The sequence below is a fragment of the Barbatula barbatula genome, assembly GCF_947034865.1.
Source record: "Barbatula barbatula genome assembly, chromosome: 18".
NCBI classification, from domain to species: Eukaryota; Metazoa; Chordata; class Actinopteri; order Cypriniformes; family Nemacheilidae; genus Barbatula; species Barbatula barbatula.
Genome location: NC_136781.1, coordinates 20,131,642 through 20,148,917, shown reverse-complemented (window position 1 = coordinate 20,148,917; position 17,276 = coordinate 20,131,642). Strand labels below are relative to the sequence as shown.

General features: G+C 38.0%; 1 protein-coding gene across 1 annotated transcript in view; it reads left to right on the top strand.

The window, feature by feature from the left end:
- The window catches only part of rps6kal (ribosomal protein S6 kinase a, like), a 69,041-nt gene that overhangs the window by 12,907 nt on the left and 38,858 nt on the right, over positions 1 to 17,276 (top strand). Inside the window, exon 4 of the mRNA XM_079480220.1 lies at positions 16,633 to 16,749. Coding sequence (XP_079336346.1) covers positions 16,633 to 16,749 — 117 coding nt within the window. The remainder of the gene's footprint in view (positions 1 to 16,632; positions 16,750 to 17,276) is intronic.

Here is a 17,276-nt window from a genome sequence, read left to right as displayed (position 1 = left end):
TTTTTTGTCTTCTATAGCCACAGTGCTCGGTTCTCATATCCTCATAACTTTCAAGGCCAGTTTATTAAATATATCAAACATTTCCCAGTCAGGCATCCTACTACCAAGAGCATTTAAACTCACCGGACTGAATGATGTTTTTATATTTCATTTCCAGCTGCTGCCATGTTCTTTTTATTGCAGAAGGATTGCACCTACATGACAAAAAATCGTAGGTATATATGTTTATACATATACGATACGATATACATAATATATATATATATATAGTTCCTCCAATTCGACTGGCGAGAAATAAACGGAGCGCTTTTTGTCACGTGGCGTTGCCATGGTGAATCGTGTTATCTTCGCTCAATTGATGATGGCTTTTTAAAGCCGCGGTGAACACGAGTAACCTCGGGTGAAGTTACTCAGAGTGGATTGAACTGACTGAAACCAGCTGTTCTGAAACAGAAAACTCAGAGTAGCGGTTATCTGAGTAAATCAACTCAGAGTTCATATTTTAACTCAGTGTTGCTTGAACCTCCTTATTGAAACGGGTCCCAGTACTGTTTCTTAAAGTATCGTTTTGGCACTGGTATAAAAAACAAATGATACCCAACCCTAGTTATTACATCATGGCTCCACTGGGTGGCGCTTAACACATGAATGAGGGTAACGTAAGGTGAACAAATGTTAACTAGTCAGAGAAAGAGTTAAGGATGGCAGATAGTGCTCGTAAAATAATAGATGCTCCGTGCATGTATGAGAATGAGCGTTAATGTGCTTAAGTTTAATGAAACTTGGTTTGTTTTCAAGTTTATTTTATTTAAGATAGTTAACACTGAGATGTTCCCAGTAGGGTTGAGTATAGTTTTTTTTAAACAAATCGATACTTTTAAAACTATTAATTAGAAACAAATGCATAGTATAATGCAATGTAAGTCTGGCAAATGCATAAATGTTAATGGGAATGTACCGGTGCCTTAAAGGATAGTTTTAAAAAAGAGCCACAAAACACTGGTGGATGACATTAAAGAAAAATGTATTCAATTATAAAACACAACACAACTAATTCACACTTTAAGTTTTTATTATTTAATTGTGATTGCTTGCATTACAGACGTGTCATGAGCGTGTTTCGAACGTTAGTTTCACTTTAAAACTTGCCTTACGTGGCGGTTAAAGTTAAAGACTGCGCCCGGTGAGGAATGCTGAACTCGCTGAGATGGAGGGAGTTTTTCCCTATGATCCATCCACCGATCATGCATGTTCCGATCAGTGGGGCGTGCGTGATCCGTGCCGATCACAGGTCAAATGTACTGTTATAGGGTTGTAAAGCAATATATTGATTATCGCAGAATCGGTGCATTGTGATATTATCGGTAACGTGAACCATGTATTGCGAATCATATCATGAGGTACCCTTTGATTCCCACCCCTACTGTGCACACCAGAAATTGCATGTTATGTGGAGATTTCGAAAATATATATTTAGAAAGTCTTGCTTTTCCTCAAAAGCAATCTGAATGTTAGTGTGAAAGCAGCCGCCAGTGGCTGTTGCCACTTCTCTATCGCGCGGGTGCTACAGAAAAACACAGACGTGTTTTAAACGTTTGAATTGGTATTTCTGCATTGATCACTTTGATTCAAATAATTTCAACATTTGAAACTGCATTTAGAAACAGAAAACGCCATCCTCTCTTCTCAGATTCAACTTGGGTGCTCTCGAGTCGGGAACTTATAATTTACGGATATAAATTATTCTTACTCTTGGTTTTCAAAGCCAATGTGTATTTAACCTTCATTATACATGTATGAAGTATAATACAAAACAATATAAGCTTGTAAAAAACTAATGAACTTGAACATTGCGGAACATCTCATCATGTGCTTATCGTCACAACCCTACCTATAACTTTATTATTTCCATGGTGACGTGTAATCGATAATAATCGATGATGAAAATAGTTGTCAACGAATTTCATTATCATTTAGTTGGTCTGTGATGTCACTTGTGAGCTGCGCAGTTATAAATCAACCGCGTCTTCTTCCCTTTTAAAACTATGCATCCCTCTGTACAGCCCGAGCTGTGCTGTTCTAAAGTCAGATGTGTCTCTCCATGCATGTGTCTCTCCGTGCAGCACAAAGTACGCAGTTTTTAAGTCAAACATGTCTCTCTTTGCAGCGCAAGGTGCGCAGTTTAAAAGTAATACATGTCTCTGTGCAGCACAAAAGATGCACAGTTTTAAAGTCTCTCTGTGAGGCTCAAGTTTAGCAGTCAAACGGTTCTCTCTGTGCTGCGCGAGGTGCACAGTTTTAAAGCCAGGCGTGTTTTGCATGCATCTTTTCAAGCCGCACAGTTTTAAAGTTTAAAGGGGAGAGGTGTTTTAAATGACAAAATTTAAGATTATATTAGCAAAACCCAATTTGTGGCTAAAGACTCTAATTTGGGGCAATATTGAGTTCAGAGGTGGGAAATAACAAAGTACATTTGTATGAGTACTGTACCTTAGGACACAGAGTATCTGTACTATACTGAAGTATAATTTTTATTGTTCCTCGCTACATTTGAATAACAAATATCTCACTTTTCATTCCACAAAAAAACCCAGATTTCCTTGGCCAACTCTGCCCTCCCTCGTTTGGGAGAGACTACAGTCAGCTGCTTCTAATATAACTCACCTGAAACAACTCATAAGCCTTGGTGTGTTAATTATGGGAGAAAGCAAATGAGTACAGTTGTGTTTACCTTTCCCATCTCTGATTTCGTTATAAACCAAAGATCGAATTAAACTTTTATCTGATTAATCGATAAAATAATCACCCAACTAATCGATTATCAAAATAATCGTTAGTTGCAGCCCTAGTGACGCGGCACTGCTTATCATGTGACACATTTTATTTTTAAATTCAAAATATTCACAAACTTGATAACTAGTATGTTTGGGGTCAATATGTAGGGTTAACATGGTACGTTTGCCAGTCATAAGTTATACATTAACAACCAGGGCCGCATTTCCCTGAAAACTTCATATCGCTATGTCGTTCTTAAGCTGTACCTTATCATTAATATGTGTTTCCCGAAACGATCATCTTTAAGTATACTGTGGTGAGGAAGGCGGGACGAGAGCCGTGAGGCGGGGCCGGTGGCATGAGTGATAGTTGCAATCAGTTGTACGCGCACCGGTCCCGCATTTCTCACGGAGGAGATCGGGAGCTTAAAAGGACGACCGGCAATACTGTTGATGAGAGAGAGAACATATGTTAAGTTTGTTTTAGGGTCGTCCTTTTAAGCTCCCGATCTCCTCCGTGAGAAATGGGGGCAATTTATTTTGTCTTAATCAAAGAAACGCCATTTGCAGATCATTTTAGTGCATTTAATCTGTGAAAACCTGGCTGCAATTTATGCTGCAATTATTCTTTTATTCAACCTGCCACGACAGCAAATTCATCAGCTTTTGGAACATGTTTGCCAACTTTGGCAAGTAGGCATGGGCCGATAACCGGTTTCACGGTTTACCGCGGTTTCAAAACCACAAAAAATGTCCGCTATACCGTCTCTGCGGTATGGGCAGCTTTTTCTCGTCGTCATAGACGAAAAGTAAGTTACAGGAATCCCTCAGGTTGTGTGCGAACGTAACGAGTCACATGACCCCTCCCTCTCCGGTTTGTACACGCAGTGAGAGGGAGTGAGTCACGTGTATGGAGGATGGCCGAAGGAGGTGAACTTTTCCCCCGTCAAAAAAAACGAAGTCTGCCGTGTGGGAATCTTTTGGGTACCGAAAAAGGTCAGATGGCAGCGGCTTGGAGGAGGAAGGACATCCAACTTGTAAATTAAAAAAAAAAAAGAGTGGCTGCTCGGGGAGGCAATACGTCAAATATGATAGCCCATCTACGGGCGCACCACCCATCACTCTTTGCTAAATTCAAGGCAATGCTGTCTTTAAATAAACATTTGCAACCATCTAAGAGAGTTTGCATGTTTAGCACTGTAAAATAAATACTATTCTGCTTTCTACCCCAAGCAAATGTAACGGAGGCCAGCTAGTGAAGAGCTGTGCAGTGTGTAAACCCTCACTCCCCGACCAACAGAGACACGACTGCGGTCTTTAGCCTCCTCGTAAGAGCGCCTGTCTCCCATTTGGCATTGTAATGCCGTCATAGAAGCCCGCGCGAGCGGGGCGAGTGGGACCGGTTGACGGTTACACGCATAACATGGCTAATCCACTAGCCGAACATGAACTAGTTTCCTCCACTCACGTTACTTCACAGAGCGCGGACAAGTCTAATAAATCAATTTAGCTGATATCCCGTTCACGTTTATACTTTTAAGGCTCCCGTAATTTGTGTAACGTTACATCTGTTAACAGTAACTAAATTTAAAAACTGTTGGTAATGTACAGAAAGAGCCCGTTAGTGTTTATGCAACACACTAGTAATCTCGCACTCTTTCTCTCCTACTGTGTGTTTATAGCTATATGTGTGTGTGTGCGCATCAATACTGAAATAACAATAATGGATTTCAGAGCATTATTGTGATGACAAATTTAATTTAGAAGAACTCACATATTCATTTAAATTATTTAACCTGACGTGTTTACTGTTCCAAAATGTTAGATGTTATAGGTTGCTTCAAAATAAAATGTATTATTTTCAGTGGAAAAGTTGTTTTTATTGAAAAAATGTTATAGTAATACAGTGAAACCGTGATAGGTTTGTGCAAGGTTATCATACCGTCAAAATCTCATACCGGCCCATCCCTATTGGTAAGACAAACTCCACAGAGCAGCCCCTAAATTCAACTCTAGGTGTTTTTCCTGCTATAGCTGTTGATTATATGTTCTGCGTTTTTATTGACTAAATAATGACGCTGTAGCAACATATTTTATGATAATATAAATAAGGGGTTCCCAAAACAGGTATAATCAAAGGTAGGCACACTTTGAAAATAGGGAAACAACACACATTTATTCTTTACTTTTTATCTTTCTTGTCATGGACAAATAAGTTTAATTTAAATATCAAAATATGTTGATTATTGAATACTACATGCTACATGCATTGCGCTGTAAATGTGCCACTTGCGCATCCAGTGTCCAAGCACAATCTGCTGAAATAAACTTTTCTAATGCACTGCAACAGCAAGTGGCTTTGTGTGACCCTCTGACCCAAAGTTTGAGAACCTTTGATATAAATGACCATACTGACAGTCAGTGTAGCGGGGTGATACATTTGGGTATGAGATTGCGTGCTTGCACAATCATTTCACAATTGAATCATATCCATGGTTGGATTTAGTTTGCAATTTGGTGTAAGGTATAGTTTGGAAAACTAGCCTAGAAAAGGTATTACTGGAGTTAAGGTGTACCTTTAGAGTCTTCGTAGCACACTAAGAGACGTCATTGGGAAATGCAGACCTGAACATTACACAGTCGCACCAATGCGAACGTGTGAAATATTTCCTTGCACGTTATCAAAGAGTTATTGCGTTTTGCGACCATTTTGGTTGCAGTCTAGAGCCCTGTTTTTTCAATAGCTAGTTATGTTATTATTGAGCTTTTGACATTTATTTATTTAATTAAGTTAACATTTCCGTTTTAGTTAAGTGTTTTTTATTTTCAGTAAGTAATTTTACAGGGTGCCCATGTTTCTTTAAATATGTATTTGAATTTCAGACATTTAGGAGGAATGGAAAGTATATAAATACAAACATAGGTTCTTAAAAGTGCTTAAATGAAACAAACAAAATGTTGTATGAGTAACAAGTAAGAGATCTGGTTGTTCCAAACTTCTTCTACACGGTTTCATGAAGGCTACATGCTTCTGTGAACCTTCATTACAGAATATTTTTTGTAAACTTCCAATAATGTCTTTATACAATCCCATCTTAAAGCTTCTCTGGCAGTCCTCAGACCTCAGGACTATGTTTTTGCTCTGATTTGTATTTTCAGCTGTTAGACCTTTTTTGAGAGGTGTGTGTTTTTCAAATCATAATCCTTCATAGTATGTTTACACAATAAAAAACTGAAAAGTTTTTCTTTTGCATTTTTGAAAAGTTTCACATAAATAGGACAGCGTTATCAAAACGATCTGCATTTACACAGATCTGGAAAAGGAATAAAAAAATGCTGTATAATGCATGCCAGGCCAGAGGATGGTGATGTTTTGCTGTAAAGAAACACTATTTGCCTGCGTATATACACATGCCCTAGTTTAAGGGTGTCATGAATTAAGAATTTAATTTTACAGCTTCAAGAGTTAAAAGAGCTTTTGTTATGTAGAAGCTCATCGTATTCCAATGAAGTGTCATTCCAAGTGATAGGTCCTGGAATGTACCTATCAATGACTTGATAGGTTGAACACCACATCCGCAGAAGAAGGTGGTGTTCAATGGCGGCGCGTGAACATCACGAGGCTCAGCGTCTCTCCACTTTTAGCATTTATATAGTGTATTTCTTGCTCATCTCGGGTCTGTTTGTCAAGAAAAGTTGTGCATTTACATCGTACACCCGGCAGGAGCTTTTGGATATCAGTTTACGCATTTCCGGAAGTTTTATCAGCAACATTCAACTCGTCCCTGAGATCGGCAGAACATCCGATGCTACACACCCCACACGGCCGGGGCGGAATTGCTCGCCGGCGGCGTCGAGATTTCCTTGCTAATGTTCGATCATTAGTGAACAAAATGGATGAGATTCGACAGCAACAGCAAAAGACTTTTGAACTGCAATGTCATAATCTTCACAGAAACATGGCTACACAGCGGCATACCGGACAACGCTATTGAGTTAGCGGGTTACAAGACACACCGGGCGGATAGAATGGCAGAGGAATCCGGTAAGACAAGAGGAGGTGGAGTGTGCATTTACATCAACAAAGCTTGGTGCACGAACTCTGTTATTGTCGGGAGACACTGCTCGGCTAACCTTGAGTTTCTCATGGTTAAATGTAGACCGTTTTATCTGCCACAGGAATTCACTTCCACCATTATAACGGCAGTTCTTTGAGCTAGAGGTCTTCACGGGTCCACTTAGATCCGAAAACCCGAGGTCCGGCCCGAGACCCGAGCGGGTTCGGGTCTAAGAGATTCACGGGAGCTTCGGACACAGGTCGGGAAGGTATATCAAACCCGCGACCGCGGGGTAAGTCAAGCCGTTTCAGAAATCGAGAGTTACATTTACGTTGGGAGAGAATATATGGTGAAGCCCGTTTGGATGTTTTTTCATATCCGGAGGATTCTTTATTTGAGCGATACAGTTTTTCTGTACAGTCCATTAAATATATCCACAATCTGCTTCATCCTTACATCACAAACCTCACTCGCCAGGGTCGCGCTCTGACATCTGAGCAGATTATTTTTATGGTCACGTTTCTTTGCCAATGGAAGCTTTCTATATAACACCGGGGATGCAGAACACGTTAGCAAGGCAACTGTATGTAGAGCAGTAAGAGAAGTGTGAATCGCTCTCAAGCTCTTTTTTTGCACTTTTGTTAAGTTTCCTGTGAGAGCCATCAAAGAGGAGGTTCATAGGATTGCAGGTGAATAGTGAACGTCTTTCTGAATTAGGCTGATCAAATAAATGTGGTCTTGCTGCCACCTTCTGGAAGTAAACTAATAATTCAAAAACCCTTTAGGATTTCCCATTGTGATTGGGTGCACATTTAAAAGGTCCCATCGGTCCGAATGAGAGACGGGCGCTCTAACGACGAGCCTAAAGACCGCAGTTCCTATTGCGTCTGTCGCTAGAGCATCTCTGTTGGTCAAAGAGTGAGGCTTACACACTGCACAACTCTTCACTAGCTGGCCTCCGTTACACATAGCTGGAGCAGGTGCAAGCATGGCCAGTTTTCTGTCTTCTATAGCCAGGTTCTCGGTTCTCATATACTCAAAACTTTCAAGGCCAGTTTATTAAATATATCAAACATTTCCCAGTCAGGCATCCTACTAGCAAGAGCATTTAAACTCACCGGACTGAATGATGTTTTTATATTTCATTTTCAGCTGCTGCCATGTTCTTTTTATTGCAGAAGGATTGCACCTACATAACAAAAATCGTAGGTATATATAAACATATATATAGATATGTATATATATAGTGCCTCCAATTCGACTGCGAGAAATAAACGGAGCGCTTTTTGTCACGTGGCGTTGCCATGGTGAATCGGGTTATCTTCGCTCAATTGATGATGGCTTTTTAAAGCCGCGGTGAACACGCGTAACCTAGAGTAAACTTACTCAGAGTGGATTTAACTCATTGAAACCAGCTGTTCTGAAACAGAAAACTCAGAGTAGCGATTATCTGAGTAAATCAACTCAGAGTTCATATTTTAACTCAGGGTTGCTTGAACCTCCTTATTGAAACGGGTCCCTGGTCTACTGGACTGTTTACACACGCACAGCATCATTTGCACTCTATACTGCTCACTTGCACACCAGGAATATTTAACTGAATGCTCATTTGCACTAAAGGACCACTTCCATAACTGCACTAACTTACCTACTGCACAGTAACTCTATTAACTGCATCTACTCATCTATTGCACTGTAACTCTATTAACTGCATCTACTCATCTATTGCACTGAAACTTCAATAACGGCATTAACTAATCTACTGCACTTTAACCTTATTTACTGCATTTACTCATCTTCTGGACTGCAACCTATTAACTGGATTCTCTAGCCCCGCCCACAGGTTCGCGAATGACTTAAGCCATGTACACATAGTACACATTCCCGCATTTGTGATGATTGACAGACTGGTAACCATAGCGCCATATTTTTTCGTCTAAAGATTTGTTTTGTCTGTCAGTTTACACTAAACTGTCACAACCGATACAAGTTTTGTTGTGTTTATGCTCGGAAGGCTGCATCACACAGTGCTCTTTTGTAGTGTTGCCATGTTTGTTATTAATAAGCTCTTTTATGCTTCTTTTTTGGTCTTCGATCAAAAAGCCTCTGCACTTAGGTCGTAATAAATTGTCAGTAGCAGATTTTGAGATTTTTTGGTTTATTTTCGTCTTGTCTTTATTTGTCTTGTCTTTTTTCTGTGAAGATCTAGCAACCCTTGTGTCATAAGTGAGTACTTCTTTCACTGTTATTTTTATTTAGAGAGACCAAGCAACAAACATGCAACATATTGTGCAGCGCCTGGTTGTGGAAGAACACATTTGCTTCCTTTGGATTCTGGTATTAGGAATGCGTGGCTGAAGTTTATTTTTAAATATGTTTCAGCTCACGTTGGTAAAACATTTAGCATTTGTTCGCTTCATCTCACCGTGGATTCCTTTGTAAACAAGGCACATGTCAAGGCTGGATTTGCTGAGAAACTCAGGTTAAAAAGCAATGCTGTGCCATCCGACCGGAATCTTTTTTGAATAAAAATATACTGTATGTACATGCTTTGTTAGAGATCGCTTTATATGTCCTGAAGATGTGTATCCTACGTGTCTAACCAAGTTTAAAGAATTGTGATGACGAGCGTCAGCTGTACGCGCACCGGTCTTGGAGATTGGGAGCGTAAGAGGACCAGCCACCGTCAGTGAGAGAGGAACAGGCCTGGCTTTTGTTATGGTCCATTTACGTTGCGTTTAATAATTAAAAGTCCTTCCTTCCTTTTATGGATTGTATTACAAACGTCAATTCGTTCCATCGTTTACTTTGCTTATCATAAGAGACGCAATTAGCAAATGCGCTGGCAATTTTCGTCTGGGTGGGAATTATATTACACCTAGGTCCACGTGTAGTTGTTGCATTACGTAGCTTCAAACTTTCTTCGTACTCTGGTTTGTGTTTTAGATGGTGGAACAAATTGGACGGGTTTCCACTCTTTGTAACCACCTTTTTTCTGCAAACATTGCATATTAATAGTAGTTCGCTCCGCATGTGATTTTTCTATAACCAAACCAGTTCCAAATTGTAGCGTTAGCTCTTCGCTTACCAAGCTCCTCCTCAACCTCGCATCCACCTTCCGCTATGCTTGTTTTCACTCTGCACCTGAACAGTGAGTCAGTCGTGCACGAAACTACGTCTTCAACTAGACTTAACGTTATTATCGCGATGAGACACATTTTTTCCACGAGAATTTTCTACGGTATATCGCAAACGTTAATATATCGCCCATCCCTAATGTACATGTGTTTATAGCTGGTTGCAGTGGGGCAGATGTACTTTTTACTGCAGAAATAAGTATTTCACGTAGGGCTGAGCGATTAATCGAATCGCAATCGCGATGTGAGAGAGACTGCGATGTCGACCGCGATGTGAAGGTTATGCTTCGAGTGGCATTCAGAAGACCGGCCTATGTAACCTATGTACTATTTTAATAATTCACTAACACAATACAAAACTTTATGGATTTAAGGGTTATAATGGGAGTTGTATGGAGTTTGTTTTAATGGAAACTATAATAGTGTACACTAGTATTTTGATTCTATTGGTCTGATGTAATCTGGCTGTTGGCAACCAATAGAACAACAGTTTTTCCTGTTTGAAAATTTTGTAATGGTTTTAATGGAAACAATTAGAATTTCAAAAATGTTTTTTATTGTTTTATTTCAGCAGGGTAACCATACCCATACTGTTCTTCACACGTGTGACCATATTGAGCTGAAGCTTGACTTAGAAAAATTCAATTGCAAATCAAATCACAATGTCTATCAAAAAGAAAATCTCAATTTGATATATTCTCCAAATCGCACATCCCTAATTTCACGCTGCACAACCATGCAGAATGAAAGCTGCCATTATTGTTTTGGGAATGCTCGCTCATGCCGTCAGACCAAATACGATATGTTTTTGAAAACCCGTATTCAAATGTTTGAGTTTTCAGTCCCCACTTGAAGTATAGTTACATAAACAAGCAAAACTTTCTTGAGTATAGAAATAATATTTGGCTTTGACACATTGCCATTGCAACATTATTCAAGATTTCAAGAATCCCTTCTCAGTTTCACATCTGTTTTGTTTTGAAAGTATTAAGTTGACATTTGTAGCAATTTAATAAGTAAATAGTGTAAATGTTCCCATTAAGCTCACCAAAATCTACATAAAAGGTCCTGTGTGTAAGTTTTGGGATGATCTTTTGATAGAAATGCAATGTAATATACATAGCTTTGTCTTCAGAGGTGTATAAAGAGCTTACAGTCTTTTATTACCTTAGAATGAGCTATTTCTAAAAACATATACTGCGGGTGCCCTTGCATGTAATTCGCTAGTATGTAATTCAAATGGGCAAGTTGCACAAGATGGCGCCAGTGAGCTTTTTAGGAAGCCAGTCTGGGAAGACTTACTTCTAACACTGTATAAGAAAAGGAACAATTTTGGTTGGCAAATATGGCAGTTTTTTTCACAAAAAGTGTATCGAGCACAGAAATACTACGTAATACATCCAACTCGTTTTTTTGAAAAGTTGACCATGTTAAGCATGAGAGTAATCACGATCAGGTTTCACGTCAAAAGAGAGGAAATAAATGCTTTTTAGGCTTTTCTTAGTCCCAAAATTGTCTAAATATCATCTGTGTGGAAAAGTATGTTACAGAGACTGTCTTATAAATAAATCGTATCTAAGGATTCTGGTTAAAGAGCAGATTAACTTGGATTTCCTAAAATTATCTTTATTGCAGTGTGTAACGCAGCTTTCCTTCAATGTAAACGATATGCAAGTTGTTCAATTAAAAAGTCTTGATAAAAGAGTGAATCGCCTTAACGAGTCCAGTGTTTCCCATACATTGCATTTACTTGGGCTACAAGGTATATTTATGGCCGCGCAAGTATATTTGGCGTCACCTTTTTTTTATCCATCCGTGCAAATGACAGATTTGTCAACTTTTATTTTGTCAACACTACATGATGACGTCAAAAATATGCTAATTAGTTTGTGATGTCACCAGCGCCATTAGTCTGTCAAAATCCTATGGGACACACTGCAAAGTCGTTATATTTTCAAATGTCAGGCCTGTAACATTCAAATGTAACAAATGAACACATTTGCATAATCACTGCCTGCCCACGAAACACGAACACTTCTGACCTGCCCACAAACACGTGTGCTTAGATCCTGTTGAGAAGATGCCGTGTTCTGTGCTGCAAAGTCAAGCATGTAGTTGTTTTTACTTCCAGAGGATGATGATGTAAAGAACCCAAGGATCAAAACATATTTTCCCCACCATTGCACAGCAGTATTATCCAAACCTTTTGTTTTTTACCTATCATTTTACTGACAACTGTTTATCCAACCTTGGCAAGGTTAGTGTGGGATTTGCCAAACACTTGTCCATGAATACTTTATTTCGACCAATAAACATCTCTGAATCACAACCTGTATGTGTGATTAATAAGACGCGTATTCTTCATTTAGTTTTGTACACTTAATGCAGCTATTGCTGTCTTACTGAAATGTTCTTATTATGATGATTGATAAATGGCCCACTATGGTCAAAAAATGTGTCTGTCGTTTTTATTAGGGATGGGCATTTAAAAAAAAATCTTACTCAAATATTCAAGCTCATAAAAAACAATATTCAAATATTTATTTATTTAAATTAAGTTAATGAAGATGTAATTATTGTTTGTTTTTATTTAGTCACAATTTCACATCAAGCTTACAATTATAATGAAATATTCATTATAGGGCTGCAACAACGAATCGATAAAATCGATAAAAATCGATTATTAAAAATGTTGGCAACGAATTTCATTATCGATTCGTTGTATCGCGCGACTATAACGCGCGCCACATGTTTGAGTGGCGTGAGCGTAGCGTTTCTGTTGCGTGTCAGCTCTGTGGCGGCTGCGTCGTGTTTTCTGTATCTTTGCACACCAGCACCGTGCCTGACGCGGCGCTGGCGCGCTGCTGCTGCTAAAGGTGACATAGAGGGAGGCCGCCGACAGACAAGGGTCTTGTATTCACGACAAGTTTAAACTTTTTTCACATAACCTACACCTTCCAAAATCCGAAAAATGAGTAAGTAGGCTGTCTGTTTATTTAAATAACATTTCCAAATGTTTTGTAGCTTTATTACCTGATGTTGGACCGTCACTCAGATGACACACTAGACTACGTTGTTATTGTAGTGTGTCATATTTTTTTCCATTTTTAATCACATTGTTAAGAGCATAAAAAACAAAAATAATTCAGTCACCAATACATTTTGGGGTTTAATACGAACCACAATTCGTATTAAGATGATTCTCAGATATGTTATTAAAGATGTAACGTAATCAATTGATGCACAAGTTTACTTTATGCAATATGTGTTTAAGATGGACATAAATTAATATTCCCATTCAATGCAATGTATCTTTTCATTGGATATAGCCTAAGCATTTTCTTGGAGGAAGATTTTATGGAAAAAGGTAGTTAATTGGAGTATTCATTTGCAACATGTTAGTAATAATATCTCATACTTAATAGGAATATTAATGTATAATTTATTTCAATATTCACTTTTTGTTTCTCCAAAAATGCATTATAAACATGATTTATGTCCTGATGTTTTCTACAGTGGACATGTAAACCCCGTAACGTGTAGATGTTGGTTTAATGAAATTCAATTTGAAAATACGATCAAATAAATGATGATTAGCTTTCAAACATCAAAATGGCATTCATTAATATGTATTCGTGTACAAAATTACATATAAACATCTTTTCCTATTCTATTTTGCCTGGAAACGCTTCCAACACGCTTGCGTGTCTCGTGAAAAATAGGCGTCGATTCAATTCCTAGCATGCACGCGTTTTCCGTGCGGCTCGTCTCACGCAGGCAGTGTGCAAGCTCTAACCTGTTAACATGGGAGCCGATTTAAAAACGGTCACGCCAGGCTTCTGAGACGCTCACGCCACGCATCTAGTGTGTCACAGGACTAAAAAAAGTTGATCGCGCCGCGCAGCATAGCGGAGAAAAAATAAATTAAAAAAGCAGAGCGGAGGTAGAGGAAAGACCATCAGAGAGACCCGAAAAAATTCCAGAAAAAAACAGCAAACCATGAGAGGCTTCTTGATGGGAAATGCATCATGTAAACCACAGCAAGCTGTAATAATAATATAATAAGTAATAATAAAGCTTTTGAAATATGTTTTGCAATGTCAGTTCTATTTTTCAATAAAGGGTTGAAAATGAATGCTTTTAAAAATTTGTATCCGATTCATCGATTAATCGAACAAATAATCGACAGATTAATCGATTATTAAAATAATCGTTAGTTGCAGCTCTAATTCATTATGCACAAATATTATATCCTGTTTGTTTTTTAAGTGGACAAGATTAGCAACATTGGAAAAAGAAAATGCCTTTAAACCCACGCGCAGCAAACACATCTTTTTTATTTTGTTATAAATAGTTTTTTTCAAATGTGGTAGATTCAATATCGATTGTCAAAAGCTGTGAATTGATTTACTTTCATTCATATTTCCGCACGCATTAAACATTCATTAACGTGACTACTACTATCTACTACTATCCACTAGATGTCACTTTTATTTTTACAACGTGTGGATGTTACAACAGGGAGCTTATCGTTCATTCATTGCTTCATTAACATGGCGGATGCGAGTGTGTCGTCAAATTTAACATCACCTTTACATAAAAGGCAGCGGTTCATATGATTGCAGCCTCACTTTACAGCTGATTTCGTGAAATTTTGTTTGTTATACTGGATCTTAAACGAAAAATAATAATCTGTTCTGTTTCAATATACCCAAGTGTGTTCAAAGTTTAATAAACAGGTTTGTGGCTCTTCATTAAATTTTTTAATTCACCATTGTAATGTGATATTTACTGATCTTTTTTAGAAATATCTATAGGATTTATATTAAATCTATAATCATTGACTCGAATCGAGTACTTGTGAGTCGGAATTCGAATCGAGTGCTTGTGAATTGGAATCGATTCGAATTGGATTATCAGGCTCGATACCCAGCCCTAAAACACATAAAACAGAATTTAAAAAAAAATTACAATACACAATGCATGTTGACAGTCTGTGGTATATGATTATCTTGTGTATTTTGTTTACATGTTCTTGATAAGAAAACAAGCAAGGCTTACTCTGTTCCTCAGGTACAGTAAATTCGACAGCGGAGAAGACACGTTGCTCTTTGTTTGCCCGGTCACAATAGCCGGACAAGAATATCTGTTTTTATCATTTATAATGTTGATATCAAACAAAATAAAATAAAGGGGTTTGATACCTCTATGCCCACTATACTGTATGTGTTAAGATCATACTAAAAGCCTTGTTTGCTTGTTTCCCAGTATATTATGTGACCGTCGTCTGTGGAAAATATTTACTAATTCTACTTATCACCACCGCATATAAATGTTGTTCTCTTTGTCATTTCATTGTCAGTGTCTGTCCTATTTGGCTCTGCATTGTATTTATAAAAAAAATTAACTTAAGGTAACAGCGTGTTTTAAACAAAAACAAATAAAGTGCAAACTTCAACTAGAAATGTATTTACAGGCCATTACTTAAAGGCGACGACCTATTGAAGTTCTTAGGTGGAAAATACAGGGCTTTAGGTTTTGAAAAGGGTTCCAATCTTATTCTAAAGCCAAATTCATTAGTTGCTGTTAAATGTACATTTATGTTTCAAGCTTAAATTAGCATTATTTGGTGTATTTTTTACAAACAAACATGAATTTACAAAGAAAAAATGCTCTTAGGTTATGGTAATCATGTTAAATTTGTTTGGTATTTATACCCTAATGTATTATGTTTACGAATTCTGGGTCTCATCAAAATCGTTTTTTTCATTATATTGATATGGTGATGTGAGCACAGCATAACGCCATTCAGGTATAAGGTGTGTAAACTTAGAAAATTTTATTTAACTTTTGTTCTGAAATCTTTGTTCACTCAGATCGCATGATACATTTTTATGTGTATTATAAAGTCATTACAGATCAAGCGAAGAAGTGTTAAATAAGAGTCTTATAATGGTAACATGGAATATCGAATAGAGTTTTAATTTTTTTTATAATGATTGCAGATGCATTATTCAAATAGTCATGCACACCCCAATGGAAGGTTGAAATCCAAATTTTCCAATATAGTGTTATACTAGCGGAAGTAAGTCTACCCACATTGGCGTTCCCAAAGTTCACCAGCCTCATCTTGTGGAACTAGCCCATTACGCATCATTTACTATTACCATAAGCAGTACATGTAACATGTATAACACACTGTAAGATAATGTGTTACCCTATGTGCATTTTGCCACTGCACAAACAGCGGTCGTTCATGCAGTTCAAAATACAACAAAGCTGGTTCTTGGACAAACAAATAAACCTCACAAGATTTGGATGCGGGGCTCCTGAGAGGTGGCCTGTTCATGTGAGAACCTACTACGATGCCCCTTCAACAACTTGAACATAGAGGCTGTTGCATTAAAGACATTTCCCTGACAAAAAACGTGAAACGATATAGAGCAGGTACAACACTGTGAAAAAAGAATGAAACAAGTGCATTGCTCAACTGTATGGTTGCAAAAATGCAATTCTTCATAAAGTATGCATTGTTCTAATACTTCTAATCATTTTCTATTTATTCTACTGAAGTAAATGCCCCTATAATGCTTTTGATTGAGGTGGCAGGACATTCCCAACATGTGTTTGTTCAGTTGTGTGTTTGTATGTTTGTGTGTGCAGGATGAGGGGGCTTATAAAGAGATTCCCATCACTCATCACGTGAAGGAGGGCTGTGAGAAGGCCGACCCCAGTCAGTTTGAGCTGCTCAAGGTTTTGGGACAAGGATCTTTTGGGAAGGTCTCTTATTTCTTCATCCATATTTTTCACCTTTATTTTCATGTGATAAATGTACACACCGTTTCTGTTGCAGCTCCTGGCCATAGATTTAGGTGGGGTAGATTCTGTGTTGAATCATAAGCTACTTATGATTACTTATGATTGACTGCTAATAGCCTACATTTTACATTCAAATAACTGAACACTTAAGGAACACTTTTTGCAGAGGACTTGTGTCTTTGCACAATTAAGCCTGAGGGTGGTGCTCCGCGAGAGACTGGCAGATGAAAAGTGTAGCTATTTTAGAATATACATTATACAGTGTTTCCCACATGATTTTGACAGACTTGCGGCTCTAGTATCATCACAAACTAATTAGCATATTTGTGACGTCATCATGTCGTGTTTGTGTCGTGTTTGCACTTCTTTTATCTGTCACATTATTCTGTATTTTACAAAATGAATGCCAGCAGCAGTTTTTTACTGCTGCTAAAATCCTGTTTTATGGATCACGCTGTTGTAGTATTCTGTTTGATTATTTGTTTAAA